General features: G+C 41.1%; 1 protein-coding gene across 1 annotated transcript in view; it reads right to left on the reverse strand.

Moving 5' to 3' along the window:
- The window catches only part of LRP6 (LDL receptor related protein 6), a 260,426-nt gene that overhangs the window by 247,057 nt on the left and 1,013 nt on the right, over nt 1-12,356 (reverse strand). Inside the window, exon 2 of the mRNA XM_019515963.1 lies at nt 857-1,250. Coding sequence (XP_019371508.1) covers nt 857-1,250 — 394 coding nt within the window. The remainder of the gene's footprint in view (nt 1-856; nt 1,251-12,356) is intronic.

Here is a 12,356-nt window from a genome sequence, read left to right on the forward strand (position 1 = left end):
AAAAAAAAAAAAAAAAAAAAAAAAAAAAAAAAAAAAATCAGCATGTTTATTGTGTCTTTATGTTACAGATGCAGGCAGAAGGATTTTACAAATGACCATCCTACACCTTTATTTAATATCACAAAATTACCACTGAATATCACATGTTTTATAGCCAAGATTCAGGAGACTCCCAGGAAGAGACCAAACAGATAATACTGATAATACTGCATGTCAAGCTTGAAGTCCACAAATAGAACCTGAAGTCCAAGTTAGGATGCATAAAGCTTGTACTCTGCCTGGATTTAGCCAGTTCTATAATACCATCTCAATTTTATGGGAATTCCTCAACAGGGATTAGGGAGAAACTTGCAATATTATGTCAATTCAAAAGTGCTAAAACCTGTCCCCAACACACACTAACATGTGACAATGGTGATTTCTCTCACCTCACAAAGCCATTACAATTAAGTGTAAATACCAATAATGAATAAAGGGGGGAAAACCCTCATTCACAACACATAAGCTTAAATTTATACTATAGATAAGCAAAGGGAAAGGGAACTATGTCCTACACTACTAATGAAAGTAGTAAAATGTTTCTTTCTGTGTGGTTTGCTTGCAAATCTGATGGTCAGCAAAAAACCTCTCTTGAAATCCAATACAAATCAAACAGTACACAATACAAAACAAAATAGTATTTCAGATTCAGATTTTCATATAAGAGTAATAGTAAGAAAAGCAGAAATGCCGTCTGGCATACAAATTACTTATATTTAAGGATAAAATGGCAATCTTCTGTTACATATTAAGCAAGCACATAGTTCACTGAATTTACAGGTACCAGAGGTTTTAAAACAATTAAAGAAAAACTTACCCTCTTGCAGGATCTAAGGCAATGGCTCTGGGCTGATCCAATTCTTGCCAGAATAAAACTTTTCTCAAAGATCCATCTAAATTGGAAACTTCAATCCGATTTGTTTCAGAATCTGTCCAGTAGAGTTTTTCCCCCAACCAGTCACATGCCAGCCCATCCGGTGACAAAAGGCCAGAAACAACCACATTCTGCACACTCCCAGTTTTATTAAATTCTGTTCGTTTAATGGCTTCTTCACTTACATCACTCCAGTATATCAATCCCTGGACAAACACAAAGTCCACTGCAGCTGCATCCTCCAAACCACCCACGACCACCGTAGCATTCTCTTTCCCGTTTGCAGCATCCACCAATCTTAGATCACGTCGGTTTGCATACAGCAAGAGCGGAGCAGCTTTAATTGGGGGACATGAAAAGAGACACATTAATGTAAGTTAGGTTACATACAATTCAGAGCTATGGTCATTTTACAAACATGGTAAATAAGGAAAGCCAAAATAACTAGATAACCTGAAGCACATATTCAAATCCTAGTAAGACTCTCTCAACCCTTCATCAGTTTGAAGGAGATAAATTAGTAACTTGCACCTCATTCTCCAAGGGTGTGTGCAATTCAACTGAGATCTTTTAAAAGAAAACTGAAGTGCCCTACATTGTAACTCAAGATACCTCCTCCTAGGAGAAAGATATTTAAGCAGTGTTTGAAGGAGAAAGCAAGACAGGGTATCTTGTGCTACATGACCTATTCCCCAGCAACACAAAGGACAATATTTTTAGAGGGACTTCTTGCATACAATCTGCGGCAGTTTGAGATGAAAGACACTATATAAATTTTAAACAGTAGTACAAGAGGAAAAAAAGGTAAAGCTCAAAAAATTGTACAATCCATTCTTTCAAATACATCCCTGTCACTCTGCATTTAGCTTTCTGATCCAAAACTTTTCTTTCTGCATGTCTCAGTTGCATACCACATTAGGCTGTCCTGCACAGTCAGTCCAGCTTTCACATATCAGCCATGAAAACTGAACAAGGTAACTAATGAAAGCTAATAACCAAAGATTACTTTAATATGCAACATTCCTGTCTAGTTGTCCTCAACCAAGAGTACTGAATGGTCTGAAGAACATTCCACCTTCAGGTGTACAATACTGAATATTTGTAAGAACAGATTTTTAAGAAGTAAATACAAACAAAAAACCATTATCAAGACTACAATTGCCCTCCTCTATGGCTGATCACATACTCCAGTAATGAAAGCATGCAAATAACTGCTAGAGACTGATTGGCATATTAAGTACTCCAATTGAGAGCAATGAAATAATGACATGCACCTAACAACATGCAAAATATACTCATAAAATGCAAGTGCCAGCTACAGGCACTTTCACCAAAGAAAATCCAGCATTTACTGGAGTCAGACTGCACGTAGTTGGATGACGGCAGTGGCATCTGCATTTTATTAAAAAGATAGTGTTTTTATGAATTATCAGAAGAAATACAATGTATACATATGGTAATATAACGTTTTATGATGTTGAAACTAGAAAGCCATGTGCACTTTGGGTCAATCTACATTTTTTATATGTGATCTCAGAAATAAGTTTTTATAAGACCACTCCTGCATTTATGCCTGTCTTGAGGAAACTGTTACCGTAACTGGGAGACAGGTTAGGAAGGTAGGAAGAAATTAAGCTCTTCAATATCCCATCACTTTCTGAAGCAAAAAAATAATTGATTTTTTTAAAGTATTTCAAAATATAGCAACTATTTAGTCTTTCTGTTACAAGCATTGCATCCAAAGCTGATTCACGCCCACTGAGCTCTCCATATTAAACAAGTACAATTAAACACATTATGCAGATTTCAAGTTTAGGGTTGTCCTTAATCTGTTGAAAATCTTAATTTAAAGCAAAACACTGGTTTCCGGCAAAGAATTTCAACAGGGCTAAAGATCTCTGTAAATTTGGTGAACCCTACATTTATTGTAACAAATTCATTATCTTCCTCCATTCTGCTCCTCCTCATCTTCTCCCTACCTCTTCCCAAAAGGCCTTAAGCCTCGCGCCACCCCAAGACAAAAAACAGACTATGCTAACCTGCATGTTTAAAGTTGCTTAAGATAGGTCATGGAGCCATAGGAAAGTAGGGCTAGAAGGGACCTCGCAAGAACCTCAGTCCTCAGTCCAGCCTCCTGCTTGGCAGGATCACCCCCAACTAAATCACCCAGCCAAGTGTCTGCATAACATGCTATTGAAAACTTCCAATGATGGAGTGCATTCTGCAAAAATGGGTTATTCAAACAAGTGATAAAAAAAGATTGCCATAAGATTCTAACTTGTAAGAACCAATTAGTGGCTCAGTGCAGTCTCATACAGTACGGGTATACAGCAGACTAGCAGTATACATTCAGCATTTGAATAAGATAAATCCAGGCACAAATGACTACAAGCTGCATTATTATGTACAACACAAAGTGAGGGTATCCATGCACTGAACTGGAACACCAGACACATCAAGCATAACTGCTAAGGCCTGAAGACACAGCTGAGCCCAACACAACCACACTGCATAGATTATTCAGTCTTTGTCAGAACTCAGTGCTAGCTGAGGAATGATTCAGGAAGATTCTCTCTTTGTAAGCAATACAAGATATCTGAATGACAGTTCAGAATGAAGTGCAACTACACATGACAGTTTTACACAGAGTGATTGAAAACCACAACTTAAGCATGCTCCAAGTGGATAGCTAATAAAAAGTATTTAGTTTCCAAACTGTCGCAACATTCAGAAACCAAGCATCCATCACTGAACAATAAACCCAAGGGATTTTTTCCTTCCCTGAAAAAAAATGAAACCTTGAATAACTAACAAGATTCTACTACAGAAATAGCCAGCATCAACAGGAAATGCCCTTCTAGCTTATCTTCTATCTGCTTGAAATAAATAGCAGTGTTGAAAAAAACTGTTGCAGAAAATTCCCTCTCCTGACGTGGTTTTTAAGCAAAGTCCAGGATTCAAATGAGCTAAAAAGATCTTTGTCCAAATGCCATTTTGTACTGCACGAAGTGATCCGGAGGATAAGGTCCAAGAGCAAAAGTTTCCAAAACAGAGAACCGGCAACAAATATTTAGCTATTGTACCAAATTACCAGATGGATTTAAAAACAAACAAACATATGTGAAAATCAAAACTAAATTTTTATTTTAAAACACTTTTTCTTAAGGAAAAAAAACTTTAGCATCTTATCTCATCCTTCTGTAATTTATAAAGTTAATTACGGCGCAGCAGTGATCCCTCCCCAACTTGTAATAAGTTGTTTGATGCTTTTAAAATTATACAGAGAATGAGAAAGGCATCTTTAACTTCTGAAACCTACTCAAGCATCATAAAATTTGCTACAGTGTCCTGTATAATATTAAAAACCTACATAAAATGTTGGCCTTTACAACAGAACTAGCCAATTGCCCATCAAGAATGACAGCAAGGGTTTGGGTGGGTGGGGATGGAGCCCCACTTCCCATTTCCCTCCTGCTGGTTGCAGTCTGGGCCCATTCCTCCCCACCCCACCACAGTGGCAGGGGGAGGGGAGTAGCGGGCCCAGGCCCAACGCAGGGGAGGACTGGGCCCAAGGGTGGGGAGAAGCTGGGCCAGCACAGGGGTGGGGGGAAGCAGTGGGCCTGGGCCAAAACCAGCAGTGGAAATGGGATAGGAGCAAGGTTCCCTCTAAGGTGCACATGTGCACGGCTGCGCACAACTAAAAGTGTGGCCACGCACAGCCTTTTCAAGGCCGCATACCAGGAGAGGCTGGGGCAGGAGCCTGGGCTCAGTGAGGCTCTGTCGGCTCCAGGACACATCCCCCAAGGTCATGCGGAGGAGCGGAGCAGTGTCCCGGAGCCGGCGGAGCCTCACTCAGAGCAGGCAGCGGCTCCTCCCCGAGGTGAGGCAAGGCAGGGATGGAGGCTGGAGCAGGGGGCTGGCACAGGCTCCACCGGCTCCAGGGAAGTGCTCCACACCTCCGCATCAGGCCTGGGGAGTGGAGCACTTCCCTGGAGCTGGCAGAGCCCTTGCCAGCCCCCGGCCTCAAGCCTCACCTCCGGCCTCAGCTCCAGCCCCAGGCTCCGCCTCCAGCCTCTCAGCTCCAGCCCCCCACTCCAACCTCCAGGCCCTGGCCCCAGCTCCCAACCTCTCAGCTCCATCCTCCAGCCCCTGGCCCCCTTCGATAAGTGTCCCACGCTGGACTGAGGCGGCACACTCACGGACCACTACTCCTTAGAGGGAGCATTGGACGGGAGGAGTGGGGCAGGAGTGGGACCAGGCCTAACGCACAGCAGGCAGCCCGCTCCTACCCTCCCCCCACCGCTGCAACATCGGGACAGGCCTACTGTGCCTGCCCCAGCAGCAGCAGTAGTGGGGGAAGGGAAAGAAAGGAGGGGGCCTGGGCCCAATGCAGGGCAGGACTAGGCCCGAGGCTGGGGAGAAGCCGGGCTGTCACAGCGGGGGGAGCAGTGGGCCCAGGCTGACCCTGTGGCAACAAGGGAGTGGGGACAGGATGAGCAGGCTTGGGACTGACACCGGGGTGGGGGATGGGAGAGAAGTGGGACCAGGCCTGAGGGGCGGGGGAGGGAAGGGGAGGCCCACTCCACCCCTTCCCCAGCTGATGCCACATTGGGCCAGGCCCGCTGCTCCCCTCCACCACCACCACAGCAGACCGATTTTCCCACCCGGCTCAGGCTTGGTCCTCCTCCACTGTGCTGGCCTTGTTCCCCCATCCCCTGTGTCCCTGCCATCATGGCAGCACTCCACTGCTGCCAGCTCCTGTTCCAATGCTTGTTCACACTTTGACTGGGTGTTTGTCAGCCAGAGTGCAAATAAAGCGTTACAGACTGACAGACAGACTTCGGCTTTAAATAACATTAATTCTAATATTATAAAAGTATTGATGCTTGGGGAAAACTAGAAGTTTCTGTTTTGCTGAAACATTTTTGCTTTAATCACTTTCAGCTTTGGTATGGATAGCAGGTACAGGCCAAATGCCTTCACTTGGATTAATCCATCAAAACTGAAATGATCAGGTAGAAGATTAAATCAAGTGATTTTAAAGACTTTAAGAATATAGAGCCAGATTTTTTAAAGAAATATTCAGACACACAGTAGTACAATCATCAAAAATGCCTCTCCCCCCGCCCCTCCCCAAAAAAAAATCACATCATTTTTTACTCTACCTTCAACTAATCAATAGGATTTAAGTGCCTGAACTGCTTAGGCCTTTTTAAAATAAAGAGGTAGCTATCTATCCAACCATCCATCCAATTTCAAATATATTATATATACACACACACACAATCATATTGCAGCATCTATCTTTAGGTGTCTAAATAATGTTTAAAATCCGGTCAGCAGTAAACAGAAACAATCAATCCACTAATTACAGGAAATATCCCCTTACTTTTAAGTACAAAATGTGTTTTGATAACTTTAGGAAGGAAGTTTTATTCAACTAAGACACAGTAGGCACATCAGCTACTCTTAGTAAACATAAAATAGCTTACTCTTCTCTCATTAACAGATTAGCTATCCTGTATTTACTGTGGTGTAAGGGAATGTACATACACAGTGACAGAAGTAGATGATGCTCTTGAAGTTCACATACTACTTTACCTCTTGGTACAATTTTAAAATGCTGGACTTCCACATTTATTTATTTACTGAACCTGAATCCAAATAGAGTTTGATAATTAACTGGTTATTCAAGGATGTGTTCTAAACAATATGTGCACTCAGTTCCTAACAACAACAAAAAATTAGAAATCTGAATAAATATATGTTGAGTTAAGTAAGTGCTGAATAAACGTGTCCAGATAAAGTAAATGCTTGTGGATAATGCAAAGAACTATACAATTTAATGTAATGCTGCTTTCCTCTATAAATCAATACATTTTAGTTGTTACCAAACAAGGAGAATGAACTCTTTAGGAAGAAGTACAATGCAAAACAGGTTAAGATTACTGATTACTTAAATAGAATCTTCATACTGGCTGATTTAAAAAGCAGGATTAACATTGATGACTCAAATCTTAAGAGACGGGGGGGGGTTCAGCCCTAAATCATGGACATTTTAGGACTGTGATTGCAAACTACCATATCACAGCTCCTCTCAAAAACTTCATCTTTAACTAGTTAGGGATTTTTGCCCACATTCCTTATACTAGACACCTGTTTTAGAACCTTGTTCTTTTCCTTGAACCTGAATTTACTCTTGGCCAGCTTGTTATTCACCAGAATTTGCCTTTTGCTTAAATAGCGTTTCATCTCCAGAAGTGGTGCAATCACCTACCCTGAAATTCTTCAAGATGAGACTAGACAATCACCTTTTTAGGGTCACCTGGCCCCCAGTTATCTTTCCTGCTTGGCACAGGAGCTGATAATCTTCCAAGGTCCCTTTTAGCCCTACAATCTATGCATCTCCCTGCTCCAAACATGTAGTTAGAGAAATCAGTCATCACATTTCTTAACTTTAATTTCTCTACGCTAAACTAGTTAAACTCTTTTACTCTGCACCTTTTCCAGTTTGAACATTTGCTCTCCATTTCTGCACATTTTTTAACACAAATGACCAGAACTAGCTACAGTATTAACAGTTCTTTGTACAATGACATCAGTACTTTCCTATTTCTATTTAAGTCACAAATCATTCCACCCTACTTGGTGCGCTGCACAACTTCTGTTGTTTGCAAACTACATTACTGGCAACTCCAACAAACTCTTGCCTATGCTAGCACAGAAAAAAGAAACTTTGCTGTGACATAAGAACAAATAGTTAAGAGATTCTACGTGTAACAATAATGGTGTTTTGCAACCAGCACATCTGGAGCTATGTAACAAGTAAGAAGAGTGTCATGATTAAGTAGAAACAAAAATGATCTCACCTATTTCCTCAATGATCAGAAATACTTGTAGGAAATGTGAAGCGATATGAAAGTGATTAAAATATGCAGTGAATCTTTCATGAAGCTAAGTCAATGTGTTATTGGATTTGTGCTTTCTGATGAAACGGCCCCTTGTGCACAGTCTTTGAGGATACAGTTCCTTTTATTAGGAACTCCTTTTTCACACTGACATGCAGGTTGTTTTCATGAAAAGCTCAAGGTAACACCAAATCCTGAGCAGAACTCACCCTCAGTTTTTAACTATTTTCCTTTGTCGACACTTTCAATACTTGAGCAGCCTGTCAAGTCTAAACACTCTAGATAGAAATGTTTGAAAAAGTATCTATTTATCTTTTCAAGTACAAAGAAGGATCTCCAAGGGTTCTCATTTTCCTTCAGATTTCTAATCTACAGGATAGTTAGCAGCTTGTTGGCAACAAGAATTCAGAATTCAGTGTGGAAAACTCCAACTGTTGGACTATATTCTTAACAACTGACAAAGGAAAAAAGGGTCACTGACTCAACAGCAATGATTGGACCACTATAAGATAAACTGACAGCCCTCTCCTGGAACAAGATACTGCAACTGATTTTCTTTCATTGAAGGAAAAGCAATTTAGTACCAAATGACTCAGAGTGATGTTGTAGCCAAGATGGTCCAGTAAAAGACATCAGCCACAAAAATCCTTGTCTCTTTGGTATTTCCTGGGACATACAGCTGGGAAAGCTTTTGATAACTTTTTGGGCAGGTAACCTGAAAGAGGTTAAATTGTGCCCAAAAGCTTGTCTAATTTTTTTATTACACCAGAGTTGTACTTGGGAGAAACTATCACCTATAAAAATCCTTGCCTCACAACAGTGTCACATTTTCAATCCACACTTCTTTGCACATGTCCAATGATGGGATAGAAAAAAAAAGAGAACACATTTCCCTGAAGTACACTTTGGCCACAAAATTCATAGAGCACAGCATCTGTCATCAGTTTGTCTACCACAATGAATGCTGAAAGTGTAACAAGTTGTATTTCTTTAATTACTAGTGAAATTCACCTGAAACATTCTGGCATCTCAAGAACCTCAAGCAGATGTTTGGACTGTATTTGTGTATACACATACACATTTTTGTATATGGCCCCTCCCTCCCATACATGGTCCCCCCAGGGTCATCAAACCTCCTTGTCAACATCCTCCCTGCGGTGGCTGTGACAGCAGGAGCAGAAAGCTAACAGGGATGAGATTTTGGGCCTACTTCCATTCCTTTGCTGCCTCATGCCTCTGGCAGAGTTCCTCCAAGCATCCTGTCCAAGAAGGTCTAGCCCTGAGAACCTTTCACAGGTGCCACGGGATGCCACTCAATGTTAGCACTGTTTGGTGTGCAAACATGATGCACAAGATAAACCTAGAGATTTCATACAGGAATCTATAATGTCCAAACTATTCTGCCCCGTTATGGTCCGAGTTCTTCGCAACAGAAAAATTGCTCTAGTCTTTTTATGCTGTCAAAAAAGAAGTATAAACTCAGAGCTGACATTGTCTGAGGGGGTTACAAAGCATGCCGGACTGAAGATGAGGGCTGGCTGCCAGAGGAGATGAATGGCAATAGATCAAGAGATGAGAGATTCTTCGTTCCCCAAGAGTCAGGGAGAAAAATTAAAATACTGTGCTCTACTTAAGAATAAGAAGTAAACAGGGGAATGGGTCTATGGAGGAAGAATTCTTGATGCTGGGATTTCTAAGAGGGGCTGTTGTCATAAAGGCAGACACAGATGTTTGACAGTGCAGAGATGTTTCTGTTCCCAGAGACAGGCAGATGAACATTCCCATATTGTTATTTCCTAGCTGCACAGCTGTATATATATACACAAGAGAATCTCTCACCTTGCTAAAAATTTAGTGAGTGAAGATAAGATACCAGTTACGAAGTGGGAGGCAGCAGGGGAGAGGGGGGGAGAGCAGACATGCAGGATAAACCACGATTGCTTAACGGCACTCTGAATAATATATTTAATCATAAAATATTATAATTTACATTTTTCAGCTAAAACCTTGTATACTCCTAAAAGGAGGATATAGGTAATGCATCATCATCACAAACTTCTGGCAAAGTAAATTACAACTTTAGCCAAACAGAAATACTAGCATATTCCATCACATTTTTAACATCCTTTTCCATAATGCTACTTTATCTTAGCTCTCAGCCACATTAAAAACTCTACCACAGATGTAATAATCACTCTCCTAAAAAGAGTCTTTCAGTGATTATAGGATGACAGTGCAACACGCTGTAGAGATACAATTGTGGCAACTACTGCATTAATAATGGAGTTTGCCAAACTTTAGATCATACTAGTTTCAGAAAGCTTTCAGGTGAGACAGAGGGAAACGAAGTAGAACAACATACAATACTGTATATCCACCTCTAACATGGGATACACTCCAATTTTCTGCCCAGGACCTTCTCTCTCCCAACTACACAGTTAGTCCAATAAAAATAGTTACCAAACACATTCTATGTCTCTTTACATAATGAGAAGAAACAATCACTGAAATGTCAGTCCCCCAAACAAACACTTCATTTCTGGCAGAACTGACCCAAAACACAACTGCATGCCTGTTCAATATTCAAATACTGCAATATGTAATGTCCATACATGATTTATAAGCTTTCTATTCAATCAACTTTTGATGTATACCTAGCAGGGTTGACAGGAAAGTTAAGTTCACAAATGTAAACTTAAGTGGTGTCATCTTCCTTGGCTACTGCTGCCTCCACGCAGCACTGACTAATCTAATAAGATTCCAACAGTTTCACAGCTACTATTAAAATGCAGTGGGAAACAGTGAAGCTGACATGAACCAAGTCCATCATACTCCTCTGTAGTTTGGAGAAAGCTCCAAGCAACAGCAGGCACTGCTGCTGTTCAGAGAATTCCAGTCATCGGGCAGTTCTAGGATAAGGTGGACTCCTCACATATCCTCTTTCCAGTTGCCAAAGTAGGCCAGAGGCTGCCACAAGCAAAGGAACTTTTCAGCAGGCTCCAGAGACATCAACCCACTGTAAATCCAACATATGCTCTGCACCTGGTAGCAGGCCTGGCTTCTCACAGTCCCGGGACTGGTGGAGAGGTCCTACATATTACATATCCACTTTAACTAGTAGGTGTCTGCTATTTTTCCAAGTCTTAATCATGAGGGATTTAATTGCAACCTTATGCTTCCAGGATATTGGTATAAATTCACTCTGGGTTGGTAGGCACGTTAACAGAAATTACTGCTGTCATCTGGCTATTAGGCAGGTAAAGAAAGCATGTTTCACTGCATCTTTTGCATATCAAGCATCCTTCACATCTCCCATGCTGTTAGTTTGGCACATTTCACAGTGCTGAGTTCACAAACAAAGAAGTAAACACACATATGCCAAACTTCCCCTTACCTGCATGTATAAACTTAATCATACCTCTAACATTCTCATGCTGGCAACTGCTTTTGCCTCATTAAGGAACTGCTGACACCTCTTGAAAACTGAATACATTTTACTTGTAGCCAATTCTGCTTGCATATCATATGTTGTTTATTAGGAAGGGCATCTGCATGAAAATTCAAGCTTTCTTTCAGTACTCAGCTAGTTGCTCCCGCTGCTTATAGGTATCTGAAATAACAATTAGCTGCTTTGGAAATTACTGTAATGTCACTGAGATTAAGACTTCAGGTGGGAGGAGAAGCAGCAGGAGCAGATGAACTCTGAAGAAACAAAGATATGGTTTTGATGCACATGTCTTTAGCAACAGACAAAGATGGCGGGGTGACAATCCAGGATGATTTAGAAACTGAATGTCTTTCAAAAGTTTCTCACTAAGAATCACAGGGTTCATGAAAGTTGCATATTCTTTGCAAATTATGTGCTGACTAATTTGAAAAAATGACAGTCATGAGTGCCAATATCCCGCTGATGTTTGCAATACTCTTCCATTTGCCACTATAGTGAAAGCAAAAAAATAGGCTCAAGTCATAAACAAAGTTACAGAGCTAGATACATTTGCATGAACGAAACATGAATATGCTGTATTCAGAAAACAGTCTTGTTTCACGCCTGAGATCCAATCAAACTTTTCTAGCACAAGTAGGGCATGAAGTGTTACACAGCTCATGTACCTAAGTATAACTCTCTCTCCAACAGGATAAATTATGGCAAACAGATGCATTGGAAGACAAGGACTGAGGTAGCAAAATCTTGCTTTTCCAGAGCACTGAGCAATTGGCTATCAAGCACTTCCTCCAAACCAAACCACCTTCCTTCCAGTTCCCATCAAAACAAACTTGTTAGTGCCACCTGGCCAGCTTAAGTAAAAAATGGGGTTGCTTTTCCCCCCAATAGTATCAAAGCCTCCCCCCTTCCATATTAACTGTGTAGAAAAGTAAATTTAAAAACAAACAGAAGGATGCCAACTAGGTGCCTCCTGACCAACAGAGACTATTTCGGATGAGCTGAAACAGCTACTATAGTCAAACGTACAACACAGAAATCCTTTGGCCGTAGTTTTATGCTCCACACTGCAGGAAGTTGGGGGGGGGAC

Source organism: Gavialis gangeticus, unplaced genomic scaffold (genome assembly GCF_001723915.1).
Source record: "Gavialis gangeticus isolate Ggan-Ray unplaced genomic scaffold, GavGan_comp1, whole genome shotgun sequence".
Classification (NCBI taxonomy): domain Eukaryota; kingdom Metazoa; phylum Chordata; order Crocodylia; family Gavialidae; genus Gavialis; species Gavialis gangeticus.